A 25060-nucleotide genomic window follows, 5' to 3' on the forward strand; every position below is an offset into this window, starting at 1 on the left:
CTAACAAAACCAGGGCGGGGGAGATGGCTGAGTGAGCAGAATGCTTACTGCTCAAGCATGAGGACCTGAGGCCAAATCCCCAACACACCTGCAAATTTAGCCCTGAAATAGTTATCCAGAGGGTTTACCCACCGGTTATTTCTGCTGAAACCATGAGCTACAAATTCACTGGGCAACTTTGTCTCAAATATAGCGTGGAAAGCAACAGAGGAAGACATCCAACAACACTGACCTCTGACACCCAAACACACACACCCACGCACACACCCACCATAAAATGTACCCATCTGAATGGCCCTTTAGAGCCATCTTTGTTAGAAACATATAATATAAAGCTACCCTGAGACATGGTTTCAACCTGGCTTCTTAGAATGGTCACCAGCATTGACTACAAGCCACACAAGGAAACCCTGACCTATATTTCTTCCTTCAGACCCTACGCAGCACTGCAGTTTGATAACCACCTTATCCATTTTCTTTTCCACAGCCCCCACCATTAACAGGAAGTAGAACACATCAAGGCTGCTGAGGGTCATTCTCAGGAAATGCCCACATAGCCAGGCATGATGGCACACATCTGTAATCCCAGTACTTGGGAGATGGAGAAAAAAGAAAAAGAAAAAAAACAAAAACAAAAAAACAGAGGACTTCAGGCCTTGGCTACACAACAAATTTAAGATAAGGCTGAGCTGTATGAGACCAACCTAAAAAATAAAAACCTAAGTATTCATGCTTAAAGCCAAGAGCAAGTGTACAGGCCAGTAAAGTCTACTTTGAAGAATTCAGATTATTATCTGATTGTTAGTAAGTCTACCCTTTGTATGTGAGTGAAAATACACTACGGAACTTGCACTCACATTGACTCGTTGGTACATACACACAAAACAGAACGCGCACATCCTCCACGGGGCAGAAGCCTCACACAGCAAGAGACTGACAAGTGTACAATAAGTCCTTAATGGCCCATCTGCTGACCTGGACCGGGGTCATTGCAACAGGAAATAAGACCTGTTCTTTACCTTATCTCTTCAGTGCAATTTACAGCACTACTGAGAGATACTAAGGACGCTGATGATTTTTTTTTAAAGCTTGGATGCTTCAGTGATGTTTGGTACTGCTACTTCTAGCTAAAAAGGACTGTGATACTAACCAATGAAATACGATGGACTCTCAGCATAGTAACTACTAGATACCCAACTTGGAATTTTACATTAGTTCCTGACTATTTCAACTAGCCATATTTCAACTACTCAAAACCCACAAGTAGCTGGGCACTACCACAGTGGACGGTGCAGGTCTAAAACATCTCTATCCATACAAAAGATTCCCCTAAACAATGCTGCTTACATGCAATTCCAAAAATAGTATTAGAATACTGATAGACATCTTATTTGAATTAAAATAACCATCAGGGGATTGAAATTGAAATCAATACATAAAAATCAGCTTTATTGTTATATAGGAAATGCTATAAAACATTTATATAACTAGAAAATGCTTTTTAAAAAATGTTGAATATTCATTTAAAAAAAACTACAATGACAAATGCTGCAACCCAAACACCTGGTGAAGTCTAGCAAGTGACATTCAAGGCCTTTTTGAGAACATCTATCGGTGTCTTCCCTAGCTGAGCACTTTTGTTGTGTCCCCACACCACCCTGACATTCCCCTTACCTCGTTGTATAAATCGCTGAATTCCTCAACCACGTCCTTGGGGATGCGGCGGCCACGGTTGGTAAGGTAGCAGGCCACGCCATTCTTGGAATAGTGGCTGATGCGGCCCACACTGCGCTCCCCATCTGTTGTCTCTTCCAAAAGGCCATTGGCTTCTGCTAGTTGATAGATAGGGTTCCCATGGGATCCATGGATCCAGGTGGCTCCCAGCTCAAAGGTGGCGTGTCCTGGTGGTGACAACAGACCCTTAGAGGGGCAGAGGTTTCTTCAGAGCGGGGAAGGACTGCCTCCCTTCCTGTTCTTCGCCCACATAGACTCAACAGGGCAGGAAGGGGTCTGGGAGCTCTCTCTGAGGAATAGACAAAGCCTACAGAGGAACATCGCCTGACAGCAGATGAGATGACCAGCAGGGAGAAGCACTGGCCAGAGTGACTTTTGGATGTGCCCCACTGTCACTTCATGCCATCAGTTAGAAGCTTCTCCTTTTCTAGTATCACCTTCTAAGACCCCTGACTCCCACCAACTCAACAGGAATATTGTGGATATTCCCCTGCCGCTCTTCTAGCTCCTTAAGACCCCATGGCTCCAGATTCCAAGCCCTTCACCCAAACAGAAGATGCCCCTTCCAACACTTCTAGGACATAAAAGAGAGGACAACTCCAATTTAAAACATTTTCCCAGGGTGGAGGAATACAATCCTGCTCTCCAGAGAACTTAATCCCTGAGATCCTTTCACACAGCAGGGGCAGACCCTGAGATTCTGTCCAGGAGAAACGAGGTGCACTCCTAGATCTAAGACATAAGGGGCCTAGGAATCCATCCCACCTCCTCATCACCAGCCAAGGCAGCCAAGGCAGCAGGTCTGAGGTAAGCTGCCTCCATCCTGGACCTCAGTTTCTTATTCAGATGCCAGAGCTGTGAGGCAGCTTTCCCTGCCTAGCTTCCAGAGAGGTTAAAATAGTACAGAGCACAGAGAAACAATTTGTGGTGTTTGTTTTCGCAGGCCAGGCTCAAGATCTGTACGGTGAGTTTCCCATCAAATTCACAATAATTTCTCCTATCCTTGTGCACACACCCCTTGACAAAAATGACTGTGCATACCTCCCGCTGAGAGGCAGGGTCTACCCCTTGAATTTGGGATAAACTTATGACTTGCTCTGATTAGTGGAATGTGGTTAAAAAAAAGTATACACGCACAGACACACACACATATATACACATACATAAACACATACAAATATATATTTGTGGCTTCAGGGCCAAGGCCTCAACAGTGCTGACAGTCTTTCTATTGCTGTGATAAAACACTATGACCATAAGCAACTTGGAGGAGGAAAGGGTTTGTTTCAGCCTACAGTTCCACCTCACAGTCCGTCACTGAGGGAAGTCAGTGCAGAAAGCTGGAGGAAGAAGCTGATGCAGAGGCCACGGAGGGGTGCTGCTCACTGGCTTGGTCCTCATGCCTGCTCAGCCTGCTTCCTTATAGTGCCAGGACCACCAGCCCAGGGATGGCACCACCTGCAGTGACGTGAGCCCTTCCGTATCAATCGCCAATCAAGAAGATGCACCACAGACTTGCCCACAGGCCAATTTGGTGGGAGTCAGTTTCCCTCTTCCAAAACAACTCCAGCTTGTTTTGGGTTGACATAAAACTAGCCAGCACAGGGCTCCGTGGCATCTACCCTCACCCACTAAAAGTGATGATGAGTGAAACGCAGGCTCACCTTGCTAGCAAGGTGAATCCAGACCAAAGCCTATACTTCCTATCAGACAAGAGGGTAAAGCCATCTTAGAGAGGCTAATCAATGCCAGCGACATTTCCAAATGACCCTGGCATGCAGGAATCAAGCAAGGCAAAGACAGAAAAAGACCCACCTATACCGCCAAACCACAGGTTCTGAGTAAACAGAGTGTGTAAGCTGCTGTATCTGAGATGGTTTGTTCTGCAGCAATAGCTGCCCGACAGTCTGAAGACAGCAGCACTACCCCTCACCCCAAGAACTGGGCATGCTCGCCTTATTTTCATGCCTTCCCTTTCTTGGGATGTTTCTAATTAAACCACCAGTTACTAAAAATAGCCTGGTAACAAGAATGTGTCTAAAACAAGAGAAAACACAATCTCATGGTGTAGCTAGCAAGAAATAAAAATTTGCCTGGTGTCTCTGGAAGAAGCAGGCATGAACAGGGTCCCTTGTGTAAGAAAAGAAGGCCACCAAAGAACTGAAAGTCCAGGACCTTGCCTACAGGAGCTGCCTGCAGGCCACTGAGGGCACCTTGAGAGCCTCAGGCCTGGGAGTTCCCCGTCTGTCTACTTTGAGCTCCTAGCAGCAGCAGAGGGAGAACAGTGGTTTATTGTTGCTATTGCTATTATTATTACTTTGATTCGTTTTTAGACGATTTTGCACATGTACGTAATACAGTAGCAATCATCCTCTTCACCCCAGAGGCCCCTCCCTCACATTCATGACTATTCATTTTGTTTTGTGACCCAGTCAGATTAACCAGGCCTCTCTTGTGTGACCATGGGTTCAGGGCTATATGTCGGAGCCTGGTGGGCCCAGCAGCGGGAATGACTGAACACAGTAGTCTCCCTCTCCCAGAGTCTATTGACAGCCAACAGTTGAGAGGTAAAGGGGAAACCAACAATTTGAGAAGGAACTGAACCCTCTCCCTGGCACAGTACGGGACTCCCAGCCACACAGAAACAGGGCAGGTCAAAAGCAGGAGATACCTCTCCTGTGTCTAGATGTTCCTCAAATGTGAGAGGTGAGGAGCAGGGTCAGGTCAAAGTCTGCCAGGAGCTGGGAGGACAAGAATAAGGCCACCACAGAGGCTGTTCCTCCCATTCACCCCTCATCTCCACAACACCTCTACTTCCAGAGGGCACCAGGCACCACCTCGTGTCTACTCAGCTTGGGGTTCTGGCTCTGGACCCCTGCTCTCACTGACAGATACACAGCTACCAGGCCACACTGCAGCATATCCATCTACACACCTGCCCGTCTGCGTCTAACACAGACAACCCACCCGGCATGCTCTCACAGACCTTCCTCACATTTCTCACCCGACACATCCTGTTCCCTCCTTCTCTCCCCATCAAGCTGCCCAGCTGGTCCTCTGACTCCCCGAAACTTCATGTCAGCCTCAGGGACTGGGCCACCTGTCTCCCCACCTTTTGTTTCTGCGTCAAACTCTGAATAGCTCATCAAGCCCAAAGAATCACAAACGAGACTGCTCTTCCCTGAGGCTGCCAGCCAGGCAATCAACAGTGGGCATGGGCTTCCCTGGCTGGCCCAGCGTTAGAAGAACTTTGGATGGCACTTTCTCTCTTGCTTCCAAGAGATACCCAAGTTTGTGCCTGAAATAGAGAAACAAAACCTCTCATGTGCCTTCCAGGAAAGGCTCTAGCAACAACTCTTAATTTGGCCAATAGCTCTAAGAAGCAAGAACGCCTTTGGAGAGTGCCTTTGGTGTCCCCCGATTCTCCACCACCGATCTAAGCACATAGGCTTTGCTTGGCAAATACGAACCCCCCCTAAAGCTGCAACTGCGGCAGCTCACGCCTGTTATTTCAGTACTTGGGAGGCAGAGCACTGGAGTTTCCAGGCTGACAAGGCCTGAAGACTGACACCCTGTCTCAAAACAGAAGATAAAGCTGGGAAATGGCTCAGTTGGTAAAGTGCTTGCCACAAAAACATAAGGACCTCAGTCAGATCCCCAAAATTCCATGTACAGAACCCAGGCAGTGTAGTGCACAGCTGGGATGGGCAGGGACAGGAGGGTCCTTAGGGGCTTCTGCCAGCCTCGCAGAAACATTAACTTCCAGGTTCGGTGAGAAACAGACACCCTGGCTCAAAAAAATAAGGTAGAAAGCAATCGAAGGTGGCGTCCAACGTCGACCTCTAGCCTCTAAACACACACACACACATACATGCACACACGTGTGCACACACATTCAAACACAGCTATAATCTAGAGGGTCCACGTCACTCACATACTCCAGGTCACTATGTGTGGTTTTCGCCAGGTCATCTTCATATCTCCGACCCAGTCATCCCACAACTGGCCAAAACATGTCGACAGGCTGTGTCTGCGGAAGCCCCAGTCTCCAGCTGCATTTCAGGAACTACCCCTGTGCTCTAGAACCTGGGCACAATCTCCCCACCCCAGGGACAAGTCTCTTCTCTGACTGCTTCTTTCAAAGTCCTCATTATTTGCAACCTGAACAGATTTTCTTTACAGACAAGCCCAAGACCCCACATGTCACCCACAAGAAAGCCTAAGAGTCCCCTTCTCTTCTAATAACCTTAGGTCCCGTTGCCTGGACCTCAGTCACAACACACTAATTCATACTAAAAATTAATGACCAATCAAAACTTATAACACCCTCTCCTGTGACATTAGAAAAGAGTCCCCACAGTTCTCAGATAGTCTGACTCTGGCTACGTCCTCCCCAACAAACACTGTCAACCCAACTCTTTTTTTTTTAAACATATATATATATATTTTTTAACATCTTTTATTTTATACACATTGGTGTTCTGCCTACAAGTATGTCTGTGTGAGGGTGTCAGATCCCCTAGAACTGGAATTGCAGACAGTTGTGAACTGTCATATGGGTGCTGGGAATTGAACCTGGGTCCTTTGGAAGAGCGGCCAGTGCTCTTAACCACTAGGGCATCTCTCCAGCCCCCACCAAGCCAGCATTCGCCAAAAACGAAATGTCAGTGCAAGGGGCTTTGGAAGCTTCTGGAAATTACCCACACAGGTTTCATGCTCAAACACTTATCACGAGGAAAAAGTAAATTAGTAAGACTTCAGGCGCGACCAAGGGATCACATGGCGGCCTGGGTGATGCTCACCAAGTCTCACGCTCTGCACGCGTCCCCCGATGTGGCTGGAAGCCTCAAGCACAGTGACATCCGTGAAGCCCTGCTCCAGAAGCGCTCTAGCTGCAGCCAGGCCGGCCAGGCCAGCGCCGATCACCACCACACGAGGCTGTCCCCTTCTCCGCAGGCCACGACTGAGAGGGTCATCCGCACTGTCGCCACTGGATTCACAACTTTGCATACCGTCCGTACTGACCTTCTAGGAGCCTGCGACAAGAGAGGAGGGTGGGGCTCAGCTCACCTGAGCCAGTGGTTCCTGCAAGCTGCGCCCACCCTCGCCCCCTCCCCTAGACCTGATCGAGGAGGGACACCATCCAAAAATGCAAAAAGACAGTTAGGAAGGGGCAGAGGGAGATGAAAGCCAGAGAGGGAGACATGTTTTAAGGGCCTACCGACAGGCAGAGGCGGAACCCATTAATCCCACCCTCAAACTTCTTAAGCTTCGCCTGTCCAGTGTCCGGCGACTTACACTGATACTTTGCTCTATTCAGCATGGCTGTTCTTTGTGCCACCCCCAGGCTGGCTACACAGACATCAGGATGTTCACACATACCCAAAATACATGCACAGGCGCCAGAACGCTCACACCAGTCCAGGACACTTGTATGCTCAGCACTGGGTTCTGTCCCCACTCTCACCTGGCTCTGCCCTAGTACACCTCTGTCCCCGTACGCTTTTCTTCTCTCTGCCTTTCTGTTGGCCTTCCGACACTCGGTGAGGTGGCAATGTGGTGAGAAGGACAAAGCCTTCGCCTCCCCACTCCTCCAGACAGTGCTGTGTCCAATAATCCTTGCTATTCTGGGTAGGGCCTTTCCCCGTCCACCCAGTCCCCCAGTCACCACAAAACAGCAATGAACCCAGGAAACAGTGGACTGTGATGACCTGTGGCACCAGAGACCAGACATCAAATTGACAGTTATACTCTGCCAGCTTGCTTAGAGACGCCAGACTTGGGCAGCCAGTAATGCAGGGCAAGGAGGTGGCCCAAGGCTGGAATACACTGTTCCTCTATTCCCAGTTGCAAATGCCACAAAATTTAATAGCACCAAGACCCAGCAAGGAAATAAATGCAGGTGGAGGGAAGCTGATGAACCACAACTAAGAAGCAAATAAAAACCGTCACCCACACCCATGAAGCAAGCATGACCTTTCCCAGATACAGCAATCCGCTTTGAAGAATCTACTGGAGACCCAGGCCACATCCCACCAAATAGACATGTCCCTGCAGTGAAGGGAGCGAATCTACCTTGATCTGAATGGAAGTGACATAGCATGTCAAGACACTGGGGTTTCCATTTTCCTTAGGACAGTGTCTTCTAACACTTGGAAGTTTAGAAAAAAAAAAAACTGGATGGTTTGGTTTTGCTTTCTAAATATTCTCAGGCCAAGAGGCTGCTTTTCCCCAATTTATCCCATGTGATGCCTGGGCGTAGAGAGAAATGCTTCCTACCCCATTCCCAGATTCAGAACTGGCCAACTCAGGGTAGAACATCTTTCCTAGACTGCAGGCAGGTGGCGCTCGAGGCCCAGACTCCCTCCCAGGCAGTCCCAGCTTTGCCAGAGGATGAGGCCACCGGTAGGTGGGCGCAGGCGTTTCCTGCCTCCTCCTCCGCTGCCCTTTTCTCCTTATTCTCAGTCCCCACCCTCCAGGGAACGTGACAAGCTAGGCTGTCTGGAGTCCCTCCCTCTGCTCTTGCCCAGGTTCCTGCGCACTAAATTTAGAGGTGAGGATGTGGCAGATTGCACGCGCTGGCAGGGTCCGTGGCGATGCCACCGGAAGTCTGCCAGCCACCGCCGCCAACGCTGCGACACGCCAGTAAACACACAGGGCGCTGCGGAGGGCCTGAGTCAGCTGTAATGACTGATGCCAGGGTGCCCGGGCACCAGGTGAGAGCTGACACTGCTGTATGCTCCAACCCATACTTGGGAACAGAGTGGGGATTCCCCTTTACAGCAACCCTGCCCCAGGGACACCCCAACAGCCTCATTTTTGCAATAAAGGGGTGGGAAAGCGGCAGTGTTTGCAGAGCTTAGGAGTGGAGCCACGTCCTGAAATGTTACTGTTACGGTGCAGAGCAGGTATAACTGCTCTGAACTGGAGTTCCCACACTGACTGTGGCCACACACACCTGAAATTCTAGCACTGGGAAGGCTAAAGCAGGAACATCGTGAGGTTCAGGCTAGCCTGGGCTATATGACAAGACATTATGTAAAGTTAAACAGGATTCCTAAGGCACTCTCTCTAAAAGCCAGAAAAGTCTACCTGACCTCGCTTTCAGGAGGCATGGCTGGCTGGTCCTTACTCCACTGCTGTGACAATCAGATAAGGCTGTCACAAGACTGTCAGCATTTAAGGACCTTCCATTCAGGGGAACAAGTACTGCAGGTGCGTTACGACAGGTTCCTAGAACGGAGCACCTGGAAGATGGCTGCAGAAAGAGCCTCCACTCCAAGCCAACAGCACATCTCAGAGACCCGGAACACGGCCATCAGATGGAGGCAGCGCAGGAAAGCAGGGCCCTCGTGGGTCCCCTGCACTGCTGACCTTCGCAGCTAACCCCACAGTCCTGGGCTTCCGTAAGCCTTGTCCCAAACCAGATTCGTCCACCCTTCTTGCCCACAAGAAGCCAGAGACACCATACATACAGTCCTACAGAGGAAGGTCTAGCAGGGCCCTCTTACACCCTGAGGCCCAACTGAAAAATGAGAGAAGCCATTCTCAGAAAGCCTGTTGTGCAGAGAGCAACAGAACGTTGCTAGTGTTGTTGTTTCTTGTTTTTTGTTTTGCTTTTGTTTTTTCTTTCTTTTTAATCATTTTTCCCCTTTGGGGTTTTTTGGGGGGGTGGGAGAAGGAGGGAGGGAGGGGAGGAGAGTGTCTTACTGAGGAAGAAGAATTTAAATAGTCCTTGGTGCAAGCCTGCCCCCTTTTTTTTTGCCTTGATCTGTATGCACAGGAGAAACAGAACGCCCTGTACTTGCCCACAGATAAAGGAATGAAGAAAAAGTGCTGGCTCAGCCAGGCGGTGAGGGAGGAGGAGGGGAGCTGAGGGAGACACAGAACAATAGACACTTGCCTTCTTGCTTGGGCCTCCATGGTAAATTGGGGGGGGGGGCATGTTCTAGGGCTTCCTGCCCAGCATCCATGTCCCCAAGCAGGCCAAGTCCCAAAGCTTCAGGAAATCAGGTCAGCCTGCCTCCAAAATACCCCACTGCCTCCTGACACCACTTTCCCAGCCACAGGCGGCAGCTTCCTGGGGTCTGCCCTGATCCTGCTGAGCCCCTCCCCAAAAATGCCACAGCTCAGCTGAGGTAGCACGCCTCTTCCTGTGTGCATCCCATCCACAGCCCCCCAGGTCAGAGTTGTGGGTGATCTTAGTAGAAGATCCCCTCTGTCCGTGTCATTTGGACAGCTCAAACACTGTCGCCTCTACCCACGGTGTCCCCAGGGACCCTCCAACTGCCACTCCCTGAGTCTCACCTCTACCCAGTCCTAGTCTCCACTGTCTAGACCAGCGGTTCTCAACCCTCCTAACGCTGCGACCCTTCAGCACGGTTCCTCACGCTGTGGAGACCCCAACCGTAAAATCCTTTTCATTGCTACTTCATAACCGTAGTTTTGCTGCTGTTATGAATGGTAATGTAAATGTCTGTGTTTTCCGATGGTCCTAAGCAACCCCTGGGAAAGGATAGTTCAACCCGACACCACTCTGGGGTTGTGACCCGCAGACTGAGAACAACTGCTCTAAAGGGTAACCGTGGTTAGGCCTCATTAACATGATCAGAGTACAACCAAGCAACTGAGTATCTACGTCACACCAAACACAGGGAAAGACCTAAATCCTCTGGCTTTGCTGACCTCAATTCTCACAAGATAACCCCCCACCCACACACACACAAAATACAACTTAAATCCCTAACTTTACCAGAGCCTTAGGCTTCCCCAGCCCACCTAACAGCCCAAGGGAAGCCTTTTCCTTGCCACACATCAAAGAAGATGCCTCTGGGTTCCAACCTGCACAGTCCTCATTGGGACTTAAGAGCTGCACCATCATTTCCCACGGCAGCCCATGGCAGCTGTGCACTGTAGGCCCACATACTGGCTCTGAAGTACAGTAGCTACCAAGTGGCTCCCAGAACACAGGTGTCTCACTGGGGACCTGTTACTGCCTAGTACCTCAGGCCGGAGGCTGCAGCCTTGCTGTTACTGAGCAAGGCTGGACTCCAGGCTGGACTGGGAATTCTCCAGCAAGTGAGCACAGCCACGGCCTGAGAGACACTACTGTGCAGCCCAGCAGCCCAGACAGCAGAGACACCCCTTCCTCAACGCTGGGCCCATCTCTGCCTCCCCTGCTCATCCGCAGGTCAAATACAATGCCACCGGCAACCACCTCCCACGCCTTTCGAAGGCACAGAACAGTCTACTCATCCCTGACCTTCTGAACACGAGTTATCCCCTCAGGTGCCTGAGCTGCTCTTCTCACCTCAGGTCATCCCAGTCTGGATTTCCTCATCTGCCGCCTAAGGACGAGTAAGGCTTGAAGGTCATCGGGCCCCTCCTTACTTCATCTCTTTTAGAGTTCAGAACCATACCAGCTGAAGCCCTCTAAACTAGGCCCTTCCGTCTAACCAGCATCCCTCCTCTGCCTCAAGCCCTATGCTCTCTCATGAGGAATCTATCAGGACTCAGGGTTCCCATAGCTGCAGGAAACAGAGTACCTGCACCCCTTCAACCAGCCCTGTGGACTCCATGACTCTCCCAACAGTGGCCTGAGGCAGTGGCCAGCTTCATCTTCCCTATAGCAACACACTTTCCTAGGAAGGAAGGGAGAGTAGAGGACACGGGGGCTGGTGCAGGGGAACATCTCTGGGATGTCTGGCAGGTCTGCAGAGGACGTTGTGAGACCCTAAACAATGCAATTATTCTTCTAAGGGAAAGAAAGAGAAAGAAAGAAAGAGAGAGAGAGAGAGAGAGAGAGAGAGAGAGAAAGAAAGAAAGAAAGAAAGAAAGAAAGAGAGAGAGAGAAAGAAAGAAAGAAAGAGAGAGAGAGAGAAAGAGAGAGAAAGAAAGAAAGAAAGAAAGAAAGAGAGAGAGAGAAAGAAAGAAAGAAAGAGAGAGAGAGAGAAAGAAAGAGAGAGAGAGAGAAAGAAAGAAAGAAAGAAAGAAAGAAAGAAAGAAAGAGAGAGAAAGAAAGAGAGAAAGAAAGAAAGAGAGAGAAAGAGAGAGAGAAAGAAAGGAAGGAAGAAAGAGAGAAAGAAAGAGAAAGAGAGAGAAAGAAAGAAAGGAAGAAAGGGAAAGAGAGAAAGAAAGGAAGGAAGGAAGAAAGAAAGAAAGGAAGAAGAGAGAGAAAGAGAGAAAGAAAGGAAGAAAGAAAGAGAGAGAGAGAAAGAGAGAGAAAGAGAGAAAGAGAGAAAGAAAGAAAAAAAGAAAGAAAGAAAGAAAGAAAGAAGGAGAAAGAAAGAAGAAAACAAACACTCCCAGAAACCCCACACCAGCTGCCTTGCTGCTGTGCTGGCAGACAAAGGGGCTCTGTGTCTGTAGAAGGCTCCTCCCACCATGCAGTCTGGGGCAGGCCGCCCCAGCCTCCCAGCCAGACCCTCCCCAGCCTTCTTACCCAAGCCACAGGGAGTACAGCATACAGTACGACCAAGCCAAAAGGCCAATGGGCAGGAATAGAGACGCAAACCCAGAAGGCAGGACAGGTCAGCCCAGCTCAGTGTCCTACTTGCTTGCTAAGTAACCCCCAGGTCAGGGCCTGCCTTTCCCTAGGCCCCGTTTGGCCAGCACTTCTGAACTCAGCCCAAGAATGTTATATATACTCCCATCCCTGGAGTCATATGTCCATGTGTTAGGTGGTTATGTCAGGCAGTTGTCCCACCTAACACCTGAAGCTACTACCAGTCTTTGAGTTTCTCTATCTGAATACGGGGGCACAGGAGAGAAAAGGGACCAGTTATCTCCCAAGTACTATCTCACAAAGGCAAAGTGAAGAAAGAGGGTCCCCAAAGGACCAGCACAGAGGTGGAGTCACCCTCCAAGATCCCAAAACTCCACTGCATGTTAAGGAAGCCAGGTGTTGAGCTCGGAGCCCAGCCTTGGCCCCAATGCAAACCGGATCTTGACCTTGGTGTCAATCAAACATCTACAACCTCTCAACCCAGTCCTGACTGAGGTTGAGCCACTCGATCCTGACTCTGCCTGCCTGTCCTACCCAGATTCCATGGGCATTAGGCAGCTGCAAGTTCACAACAGGGAAACAGCAGAGGTACCGCCTTTCACAGACCAGCAGCCGCCCGGATGAGAACCAAGGCCCGCTTCCTCCTGGCTTCTCTCAAAGCACTGAGCCTCTGTTATGCACCTCTCTTCCCTCAAAATGTAGTTCTGAATGGGACAACTTTAAAAGGCTTCTTGTAAACCTGTTTCAGAAGAGGAGCTGGGGGGCAGGGGGCAGGAGGCAGGGGGCAGGGGGCAGGGGGCAGGGGGCAGGGGGCAGGGGGCAGGGGGCAGGGGGCAGGGGGCAGGGGGCAGGGGGCAGGGGGCAGGGGCAGCCTGTGACTGGCAGTGGAGGAGGCAGAATGAACACAACCTCCCTCCCTCATGGAAGTAGTGGGCAGGAGTGGGAAGCGCGCTGGCAGAGGTGAGCACCCTGGGCCAGACTCAATTTCCTGCTACCCTGCAAAGCAGACCAGACATAAGGGACTTTCAGAGCTCCCTGAATGGGCAGGCCCAATAGGAAGCCTGGCCGGGAGATTGCCAAGAAAAGACAGCTCTCGGCTCACTTACAATCACAAAAGCCTCCTCCCACCAGTTCGTCATGGATGTTCTGAGATGTGGTCCCCAACCTTTCTTTTCTTTTCTTTTCTTTTTTGGCTTTTCGAGACAGGTTTCTCTGTGTTGTCTTGGCTATTCTGGACTCGCTTTGTACGCCAGGCTGGCCTCAAACTCACAGAGATCTGCCTGCCTCTGCCTCCCAGAGTGCTGGGATTACAGGCGTGTGGCACCGTGCCCGGCTTGGTCATTATCAGTGATTTGAATTTCTCCCACTTATTGGATGGGTGACGGGTTAGCTGGCTTTTCGGCTGTGTTAACTTGACACCAGCTGGAGTTATCCGTAAGGAGGAACCTCACCTGAGAAAATGCCCCCATCAGGCTGCCAGTGCGCCAAGTGTATAAGGCATTTTCTTGATTGACGATGTAGGGGAACAGGGCTGTTGTGAGGATGCCAACCATGGGCAGGTGACCCTGGGTTCTAGAAGACAGCAAGCTGAGCCAGCCATGATGTCCAAGCCAGTAAGTAGCACCCCTCAGGAAACGAAGGCCTCTGCTTCAGTTCCTGCCTTGGCTTCCTTCTGTGGACTGTGACTCAGGGCAAGAAATAGAAGCCTAAGACAGGTAACCTCACCAGTAGAATGGATTGTATGGCAGTGCATGCAGAGGCCTAGGCCAAGCTTTCTTCCTACACAGGGCCCCCAACCTGTACAGAGTGGGAGTCAGCAAAGAACAGACTGAACCAGGTGAAAGGGTGTGGGTGGAGCTTTGAGGGATCCCGCCCTGTAGAGGTCACAGACCCTCCTCTCACATTAGGTTATTTCAAAGCAGGAATGTGAAGCTTGATGGGGCTACCCACTTCACAAAGACATTCCTGTTGTCTTATGGTAAGGGAGGAGAGCACCAGGTGAGAAGGGTCAGCCCAGACCCCACCTGCTACAGCAAGAGTGCATGAGTGCTGGCTTCCAAGATGCCCCTTCTGGTACTCCTGGCCCAATTGTGGCCTCTGCTCTTCAGCTCACCTTTGTAACTGAAAGGATACTGCAGAAATGGTGGAGTGTGACATCTAAGACACAGTGGCCATGCCATCTTGCTAAGCAGGAGTGACCCACCATGGAAGCAGTTCCTGCAGCCCAAGAACCTTCAGACTCCTGTAGCCTCCTAGAGACTCTGAGCCAGAGCCACCCAGCTCAACTGCATCCCCATCCTCACAAAAGAGCTACAGCTGAAGAGTTCACTGTTTTAAAGCTACTAGCCCCAAGGTAATTTGTTGCCTGGAAATAGATAATGAGTAATCGTCAGTCTCCTAGCTAGGAAGCCTAAAGGGAAAGACCCCCAGGTTATACCTCCATCACTCAGAAACTCCATCCCCACTGCTCTGAAAAGCAGGACTAGAAACCAGGCCTGAGTTTACAAGTCCCCCTGACAAGAACGTCACATCTCCAGGAGAAGTCCCTGAACACCTATGTTCACACTAGCTCAGTTAAGTCAGACTCCATGAAATAAAGTACTAGCATGGGTGTTGTTTTGGGGTCATCTGTGAAGCTGGTTTTAGGCCAGGGCTCCAGAGCAGGCTTTAAATGCATACATGCCAGGGGACTGATGGGATACCAGAAGAGGAGGCCAACAAAGCCATGGCCAGGTCATGGCCAAGGTCCCCTTTCTGTTGTCACTGACTAGCTCCCAAAGTCCTCAGCAGCCCAGGTCTTCTTCCCCTCCCCTCCCTCTTTGAGAAAAGCCTGGAGAGCCTTTCCCATCCCTGAAGTGGAACAGCCATCACACTTGCCCTGATCTAGGTCCTCTGCTCCTGGTCAGAAGTACCCCGTGAGATCTATATTTGCATGTAAGATGCAGCCTTACCTTGTACTGCATTTGACCCTCTGGAGGACAGAATGTCAAATTATAGAGACAGAGCTGCCCTGAGGCTCACAGCTGGTTAACTCAAAGGGACAACGGTCAGCTAACATCCAGATTGGGGAACCTAATACAGTCTGGGAAGGAGTCGATTTTGTTCCTAGATACTCAGAGGTACTACTGATGAGAATAACTCTTCACACAGAGGTGGAGGCTGCGACCTGTCCTCCCTATTAAAGGTCTCCCGGATGAGAGGAGTCCCAGGAGGAGGCCCAGTCCCCGGTGCATTCACCTGACTGACCTTCCTTCCATGCCTGGAGAGCTGGGAATTGACGTGTGGGCAGGAGTGGGGAGGACACACCCCACCTTCTCAGGGCCTTCAGCCACAGCCATGAGCTTTGTGGAGACAACCACACAGACAAGCCCTGTGCTATTCTTAGAGAGAGTCCATCCCCACCCCCGCCCCACCCTCCTACAGGATAATAGGCTGCCCGTGAGCAGCGTCTCCATCCCTACCCTCCAAACAACAGCATGAAGGCATCAGTCTCCATAGGCCATGTCCCAGTGGCCTATGTGGAGTCTGGATGGACACAGGACACGTGGGTGGTGTATGGGGGGTTTCATATTAAAACGCATGAGCCTTCTAGGCCTGGGCTAGGCAGATCTAAAGAGACACGTAAGTCTGAGAGAAAACTATGCTGTGCCAGAGGCAGGCTGTCGGGACAAGCCTTTTATTCATTGAACAGGTTTTAATGAGTGCTACTCTGTGGCAGCCCAGGGCACAAGGAATACAGAAGAGCTGGAGCTTAAGAGCATGAGAGGTCAAACCTTACAAGGGCCACAAAGAAAGAAGTCGGGGTGGAGGGGCAGGGGAGGCGCGGGCACAGAGGAAGTGAGAATGCTGTGTGGACCTCCGGGAACTTACCGAGAGGCAGGATGTGCAGCCAAGGCAAGGCATGACTTCAGTGACCAGTCATGACAGTGCTGGGATAAACCCAGTTCTTTCCAGTTCTTTGTCATCCAGCTGACCCTTCAGTCCAGGGTGTGAGAAAGATCAAAAGCTACCCAAGGACAAATACCTCCACAGGCTGAGAGGGGAAGCCCGGGCTCTGGCTCCTGAGCCCTGTTCTCCTGCCAGGAGATGGGCAAGCTTCTGCAGGTCACAGACCCTAACACACACACACACACTGGAAGTGTGCTGAGCATCAGCAGCAGTGACAGCGCGCCACCTACACTAAGAGGCAAATGTGCCCAGCATTACCTGCAGACACAGGCCAACCCAGCCGGATGTGAGTCATCCTGGCCAGGGCTGGATATAACAGAGATCTACCCTTGGTGGATACTGAAAGATGGACACCTAGAACCGATAAGCTGGCGGGTGAAGGGGTTTCTCCCCTCCCACACACTGGCCAGTGTACAAACAAGACCAGCACAGTCAGCGCTTTCTGCTGACTCTTTCAAAACCACTTGCAAAAAACGGAGGCTGTGAACACAGCCCAGCCACCCAGCTTACCCTCATCCCTTGGTGGCCCTCGTGACACTGCACAAAGCCCAACTGTGTGGTACTGCAGACCCGGGGAGGCGGGGGTCCCCAGCAAGCCTCTCCTCCGTCCTGAGTCACTGAGCCTCCACTTCCCCCAGCTTGAGACTTGTGCTCCCTGCACAGGAAGAAGCCGTTCAGTCCCACGATGGCAGAGCTGTCTAAGGTCTGCTGGATCCAGGCAGCATTTGCAAGGAGGGAGCTGTGCTCTTCAGTAAACACCTTGGTAGCAAAACCACCACTCAAAGGTCCCCCACCCATTACACTACAAATTACCCAGCTGAGGTACACAATCACAGAAAACTATTCGCATTAACCCCCCACACACCCTAACCCGACAACAAATGAACACCGCAGCAGACTGCTACTTGATGTCTGTGTTCTGTACCGAGCTCTGAGCTACGCTTTCTGTTCACCGCACCCATTGTGCAGAGGAGGAGACAGGTGAGGAGGGCTGCAGAGACACATGGAGGCCGCCCAGGGCCAGGCTCTGCTCACTCAGCTCTCAGGCCCTCACCCTCACCCCCCACACACACACAGGGCAGCAATCCCAAGGCTGCCCCAGGCACGGCACTTCTCTTGCTCTACCCCTCTCTGTGTGAGACACTGCACACAGTATCCCAGGCACTTGGGGCTGGGAAGAGTCATCCCAAAGCCTGGCACTCACCCCACTGGCACAGCCAAAACCTAGGACTGTCACCACAAGGCTGCCAGTGTCTCAGACCGAGTGTGTGGCAGAGTGGGCCGCAGAACACTCTAGTCTCCCTGCCCCTGGGTCTAGCCTAGGCTTGCCAGACAAACACTGTGCCAGACTCAGCCCTTAGTCTTAGATCCTCTCCATAAATAGGGTATGGGTTACGACAGCATTGCTTTGCCTGGCCAAATGGAAACTCCAAGAGACACAACCCATGAACCCTCCCTAAGAGTCAGTCACCTCCACACTCTAGCCCAAGACTTGCTCCTTCTGGTGACTCCAGGCTGCTAACAAGTGAACAGGACCGGCCACCAAAGGTCTCCTCACAATATCCACGCAGGCAAAGCAAGCAGCCTGCAAAGCCAAAGCCTGAAGCTGGGTCTACGGCCTGTGACTTATCCCATAAAACACCTGGGGAGCTAAGACGCTGAGCTGACGCAATAGACATACCCTTCAAGTCCCTTTGTTAAGTTCAAAGAGACTCAGTAACTCCCTGCGTTTGAAGTCAAAGCACTCTGCCATTGTTGTCACTGTTCTTTTACTGAGCAAGCGGACGGCTCAGAGTGTAGTGCCAAACACCTTTCCTGTGAAATGTTCCGGTTCGTCCCCACAGCAATGTTTCCATGTTACAGAGGAGGAGACGGACGTTCTGAAAGCTTACAAAAAGTCATTCTGTGCAGCGTGTGGTGGCGCACGCCTTAGATCCCAGCAATCAGGGAGACAGAAATCTGCAGGTGGATCTCTCTGAGTTCAAGGCCAGGCTGGTCTACAAAGTAAGTCCAGGATAGCCAAGGCTACACAGAGAAAGCCTGTCTTGAAAAACAAACTAACTAACAAAAAAGCGTTCTGTGAAACACTAAGCCTGGTTCTTGCTGTTTAATTTCGGTCACAGAGTCATGTTCGATGCCTTTCCCAAAGCTACTCTCTAAGCTCCAACCCCTCTGGTCTAACTCACAAAGTTTTGCCTTATGTGTGGTTTTTAAGTTAATTTACCAGTGTTAAAGAGAGTAGGAGTTCTGTTTCACATTTTCTTCAGTCTTTACCCACAGGCCACCCCAGGTGTCTCCTGCAAGCATTAGCCTAGAATCTACTTGGAGTCCAGGATTTTACTAGCCTTCCATGGCCAGCACCCTCAGCCGCAGAATCAAAACAGCAAGCAGATGGGCAGGGTAGGGGTAGAGCAAAGTTGAGAGTTTGGGTGTAGGTCCTGAGGAGGCTATTGAATGAGGAGAGAGCATCAAGCCAGTGTCCCCTTTCTATGAAACCAGATAGTAGACCAGGTCTCATCACAGAGGGAGTGCTGTGGCAAGGACAGAAACTAGCTCATAGCTAGTTCTTTGCTTCATTTTCTAATAAATCCCACCGAACAGCCAGCTGAGGCTTCTCCTGGTCTTAAATCTTAAACGGGGCCTTAACACCCTTTCCTAAGAAGCAGGCAGAGGACTGAATGGCAGGAGTATTGTACCCCACACCAGGCCACCCAGCTATGTCTAAATGCAAATGTTTTTCTTCAACCTCTAGCCTCGGTCCTCTACCCCTACCTAGACTTACAGAGAGCCCAGGGCTCCAGCCTGCTTGAGGAGGAAAGAGCAAGGGCAAAGGACACAAGACGCAGCATAGTGCAGGACTGGACGGAGGCTGGCGGGAAGCTCAGTGGGGCTTCCCCTCTTCCCAGATTCCCCAGTGGGCCCAAGCCCATGAGCACCTGACACTGCAAAGCTCGGCCCCTCCTCTAGGACTACGAGGATGCCACACCCTGCCTCCTCACCTGAGCTGCTGAACAAGAGTTTTCATCCTGCAGATGTGGTGGAGGGGCTCAGGATGTCCCCACCAGTCACAGGGAAGTGGGGGGCAGGCACCCTGGAACAACACCTCCTCCCCTTCCTAATGACCAACCTACCTCTTGAAAGGCCACAGAGTGAGGCTCCTAATAATTTGCAGAACGATAGAATCTGAGGCTAAGAGTCACATTAGCAACCCAACCACTCCCCACGCTTTGAGCCAGGAAGGATCACAGATACTGGGGAATATTGCACTCCACCTTTTCACTGTGTACCCTGCCAAGCTTCTCACTAAATCACTGTCCTATTCATGTCAAAAAGAAACCTCGATGGCTTCCCAGGGGCTAAGTAATTAAGATGGGTTCCTACCAGTCTCTTACTTTTTGTTGTCCATTGTTGTTGCAATGTTTTGCTTGTTTTGGTTTAAGTTCTGAGATAGGGTCTCACTATATAACCCAACCTGAAATTCTTGTCAGCTTCCTAGTACTGTGATGTCTTACCCATCTCCTATTTCCTCACCCCACTGGCCACTACTCCTGAAGCCAGTCCCTGCTGCCCTAGCTCCCACTCTTCCTTTTCCTAGGCAATGCACTGGTTCACAGGACTCTACCCCAGCCTTGAGGTGCCTCTCTTATCCAGACTCTTCCCTGGGTCCTTCCTGGAGATGTGGCTTCCATCCATCTGTTAATCATACTCCTGAACACTGTAAGCTGGCGCTCTAACGTAGCCCTTCAAAGGATATACCATTACCCCCATGGCACAAAAAAGAGGCTGAGTCACAGAGGGCTTCAGCTTCTTGGCCAAGGACCTCAACCTTTCTCAAGGAACTTCTGAAAGAGAGGGTGAGAAGAAAAGAGAAAAACAAAACAAAACAGTGGCAGGCTGGTGTGACCCAGACAGAGGTCCCATCCAGAAGATTTAAGCCTGTTACCATCATGTCTTGGGCATCAGATTAGTCCTTCTGGGTCCCTCAATCACTCACCTAACAAAGATATCAGTTGACCATAAGAGCCCAAGACCAGCTCTGGGCCTGGAATCTGCCCAGACCATCCATCCCTCTGCAGAGCAGACCAGTCAATTTCTTCTCTCATTTGTTCTCTAATCCCTAAGGAGGCTTACAGCAGTTTTTGAGAAATGGTGCCCCCTCACCCCTCAGGATGGCCTGGCAAAGTGGGGAGACAGGCTTGACTGTACCCTCCTTTCACGAGTTGGTAGAACATCTGTAGAACTTAACATAAAAGCAGGCCAACCCCAGCCCTGGCAGCCCCTCTGGGCACAGGGTGGCATTCACCTTCAGTGTCCATCTTCCCACCTTTTGCCAGAGTGTGGTGACTGCACGCTGGTGATGCAAGCATCTAATGGGACCTCAACTGACTTTAGGCTGTGCTGAGTCAAGACAGCAAGGAGCTTTGGGAGAGCCCAAAGCAAGCCAGACAGTTTTCCACACTAATTAGTCACTCTGCTGCATCTTTAGCACACAACGTTTAATGGTAAACCAGAACTTAGGTGTATTAAGCTGCTACTCTGGAAATACACAGCGCCCCACCCAACAAACTCTGTGACATCACTCCATGGGGGAACAGAACCTCTCTGTTTACAGACAAGGAAACTGAGGTGGTAAAAGGGAGCAGACACTTGACTGCGGTGGTGCAGCCAGGCCCTGACTCCCAAATACACTGGGGAGGTGACCAGGGCAGAGTAATACCACAGCCGCAGCTCATGTGACCATCAACAGCAGCAAGAGGGACTCCCGAAGGGAAGGAGAGTGACAGAGGGCTTGTCAGAAGTGTCACAGCTGTGCTAGAGCTGAAGCCCAGCTGCAGTCCCAATCTCTCACACCGCCCCGGCTAGAGGAAGGGTGCTCACTCCAGATTGGCTACCCCACCAGACTAGGCTGCAAGCAGAGATAAGGTGCCCTGCCTGCCACCTACACGCCAGCCTGCGTAAGACCTAGTCACCCTAGAAACCCCACTGTGCTCCTGGAGCTCTAAGAAGTGAAGCCTGAGCTGCCAGCCTCTGAGACCACAGCTCCCAGAGCTCCCTCACCTAGCCCCACTTCCCAGAAGGCCACACTCAAGCACCCTCTACCTACACTCCTTTCTTCAGCTCCTTTCCCCACGAAGGTAGCTCTCTGAACTCTGCAAAAACAGTCCACAAAAGACTGAGGGGAACTGCTGCAGGCCCCATCTAAGCTGAGCCTGTCCCACAGGACACAGGCCTAAATTCGCTGCACAGACAGTGACCAGTGGATTAGCAACTCTGTGCTGCCCAAGCACTTAGAAACGAAGAGTCCCAGCTGGGCGTGGTGCACGCTTTTAACCAAAGCACTCTGGAGGCAGAGGCAGGTAGGTCTCTGAAAGGTGGAAGCCAGTTTGGCCTACAAAGCAAGTTCCACCATAGCCAGAGCTACATGGTTGAGACACTGTCTCAAAAATAAGTAAGTAAGTAAGTAAACAGAAAAAGAAAGGAAAGGGAAAAAAAGAAAGAAAGAAAAAGAAAGGAAAACAGAAAAGGAAGGAGAAAAAAAATGCAGATTCCAAGAACTTCCTCCAGACTCACTCAATCATACAGGACCTACCTGCATTTTAGTAAGGTGTGACTGTGTTCAAGTGTGAGAAGCACATTTTAAAACCACAGCTCTAATCACATCATGACAGCCATGGCCTATGACCTCCAGTGGCTCCCTGGGCCTGGTACAAGGCCAGACTGTGCAGCTGGGCAATCAAGCTTTTCTGAGCTTGGCTTCAACCCACTTCCCTAAGCCTGACCTCCCTTCCCACCCTGGGAATGCCACCAGGCCTCAGACAGGCTTCAGGACACTGTCAAAGCACCACTTTTCCAGGAAGCTTCTCCGAACTGCACCTGGCATCTCTCTTTTATTTGCTGAACAGTGAGGACCACACCCTTTGTCCCTGCTGCCTGGAACACCAGGCCGGGCACAGAGCATTCCAGGTAACACCTAGGAAGACCCGGTGTCTAGCTCAGGCTCTGCCCTAGCCTCCAGCTCAGCCAACTATGATGCAGGCATAGACGGGCCTCCTCCATGAACTTCCTGACAACTACAGCAATGTGGCTGGTGTGTGCCTTGGTTTCCCCAAATGCAGAAAAGAATGTCCAATAATGGAGGATCTGCCCAAGTGAAGGAATAGATCCCCAAACAAACCGGATCTGTAATGAACAGCATCCCTGTGTAGTCAGCAGCCCTTCCTCAGCCAGTCAGGACCCTAGGGGTGGTGATGTGTTTGGGGAATCCCAGGAAAAGGATCACAGAAACTGCTGCCCTGGCCTGGGTCCCAGAACTGGCACCCCTTAGAAAGCCCCTCATAAGAGTATAGCCCCACAAACCTGCTAACGTTCAGAGGCAAAGAAAAAAAAGTCTCTCTCGTCCCAGTTTACAGAAAGGCAGAAAGAGGTCAGTGCTACTTCCGATCCCTCTTCTTGGTCCCCACATCCTACCAGCTCACCTCAGCCCCAGCTGGGCTCCCAAGCGCCAAGCTGGAAGCACTCCCTCACTGTTCTAGGCAGGCTCCAAAGGAGGCTAGCTTGTCTGCAGGGCCCCACTGAGCTCTGTCTTCTCCAGGGAAGAAGTCACAGAAGCAACAGCAGGCACATAAACCGAGAGGTGGCAACGTAATCAGTGTTTAGACTAAAAGCACAGAATCCCCACCCCCAGAACCCTGATATCAGTGTATATGATTCCCAACTACCTTACGTGGGTCTGGAATTCATTCCAGAAGAGAAAGTGAGGACAGAAGCAGAGAAACTTGGCAGCCCAGCCCAAGCAAGGACTCCAGCTTTCAATGGTATCAGGCACCCCTGCAAGGCAAGAAAGGCCCTGGCTTATTAAGAAACCCTCCAGGGGCCTAACGCCTTGTCACCTGGGAGAAGTGGCCTGGATTTCAGAGCCAGGTAGCTTGAGCTCCGATCTCTCGCTCTGCCACTATTAATTATAGTGCTATGCCTCTGGTATATGCCTTCAATAAAATAGAAGTGGAAGCTGCTAAGAGAATTAAAAGAATCAATTATCTGCAGAGTCCCTTAAAACAATATGTAGTGCCCAGTGAGCACACAGGACACTGCCCTACCCACTTACCCTTGGCCAGATATCTCCCTCCTCAGGATGCCCTCTTTGCTCCCACCTATACCAGTTCATGACCCTTCCTAGGTGTGCCAGCCTCACCCCAGATATGAACTGTTAGCTCCTAGCTCCAGCACTTGACTCTGTGACTTTTGGGTCTCTCTCCTAGTTTCCCCTGTCAAGATCCCAAGTCCCCTTCCTTTCATATAAGCAGTCCCTGGCTCTCCCCTCTCCTCTGAAGTATTAGCCCCATGACTCAACACTCCAATGACTGTTCTGTACAAATGGGAAAGCTGTGGGTACCAAGATGAGGGTTCATAAAAAAGCACACCCCCAACCCCAGCTTCTTCTTCCTATCAACTCCCTGCCACCCTGGGTTTGAGCGTGCAGCAGCTAGCTACTCAAGGGAACTCACTGAAAATAAGTCCCAGGTGTCCCCATGTCCTGAATTAGAGCCCAGTGTCTCTCACACACACATGTACACCTGGATTTCTAGCCAATCCCTATGTTTATCCCTATGTACCCTGATGTCCCCTTGTTAGACAGGAGCGACCACATATCTTCTCTGCTTTCCCTTTTTACATTCTACTGGCTGGCTCACATTCTTGCATCAATTTGCACAACAGCTTTTGTGGAAACAAAATAAAAAATCTCTTCAGGATCACTTAAGGCTCCAGGAGCCTTCTGTGCTAACTGTAACACTCATTTACTTCAACCTAGCCCAGCCTCATCTTTGTGGATCAAGATGTCCTGAATGTTACCCACGGAGCACCAAGCAAGACGCTCCAGATGTAGCAATGGGCCAACCAGTCAAGGTTCTACCCTTAACAAGCCAATCAAAGTCAAGACAACTACAACTAAGGGTTATCGACTCTTCCACATACAATGAAGAAAGTAAAGCAAGATCTGTGATGAATCGTGTGTAGGGCAGGGGCCTTCTACCCAGGCTAGAATGGTATCTGGGGAAGGTATGCTCAAATTTAGAGCTAATATATATATATATATATATATATATATATATATATATATGCAAAGCATGCCCCGTAAAATCACAAGAAAGAAATCTTCAAGTCAAGGAAGAGACCACAAGCAAAGTCTCTGGGTCAGGAAAAAGCTTAGGGTATTGAAGAGAGAAAAGTGACTCAATGCATCTTTCAAGGAGAATAAAGGTGTCAAGAGTCAAAGAAGGCTGGGAGGTCATCAGTGGCCACATGACAGAGGGTCAAAGAGTCCAAAGGAAAGCTTTGAGGTTTTATTCAAGTGTAATAAGAAGCCATCAAGGAATAAAATGATCTGATCAGACTGTTCTATGTTGTTCTTGCTGTTCTGTTAAAAATAGATGTAAAGAAGATAAGCGTGGGCACTGGGAGAGGGCTACTGTGGTATTCAGGAAGACCTGAAGCGTGGCTTGGCCTGGAGCAGTGGCCTGAGGTAAAATTAACAGAATCAGAGCACGGAGAACTGACCCTAGATGAAAGAGCCAAAGGCTGTAAAGGGTGGGTAGAAAGGAGTCCATACCACCTGTCCTACAAGATGGGTAGAATGTCAGCCCTCTCAGATGTCAGGACCTAAGAGGAGCCTGTCCCCAGCGTGGTCAGTATTCTGCTTCATCTGTGCCAGTTTGTGGTCAACTGGGACCTCAGAAGAGTGGTGGGATCCAGTTGGAACCAGAGACAAAATGTGCTATTCAAAATCAAGAGCATGAAACCACTTAAGGTCTTTGTGTTTGGGGCTGAGGAAGTGGCTCCGTGGTTAAGTGCTCTGGCTGCTCTTCCAGAGAACCG

At 50.5% G+C, this 25060-nt stretch overlaps 1 protein-coding gene across 5 annotated transcripts in view; it reads right to left on the reverse strand.

Annotated features, from left to right (window-relative positions):
• Nucleotides 1-25060, reverse strand: part of Smox (spermine oxidase) — a 39261-nt gene that overhangs the window by 6670 nt on the left and 7531 nt on the right. For all 5 annotated transcript variants that reach the window (XM_021651007.2, XM_060371870.1, XM_021650999.2 and 2 more), the window contains 2 exons: nt 6537-6770; nt 1675-1901 (listed from right to left, as the gene is read on the reverse strand). In XM_021651007.2, the coding sequence (XP_021506682.1) occupies nt 1675-1901; nt 6537-6744 (435 nt within the window). In that variant the 5' untranslated portion in view covers nt 6745-6770. The remainder of the gene's footprint in view (nt 1-1674; nt 1902-6536; nt 6771-25060) is intronic.

The sequence above is a fragment of the Meriones unguiculatus genome, chromosome 18 (assembly GCF_030254825.1).
Source record: "Meriones unguiculatus strain TT.TT164.6M chromosome 18, Bangor_MerUng_6.1, whole genome shotgun sequence".
Classification (NCBI taxonomy): domain Eukaryota; kingdom Metazoa; phylum Chordata; class Mammalia; order Rodentia; family Muridae; genus Meriones; species Meriones unguiculatus.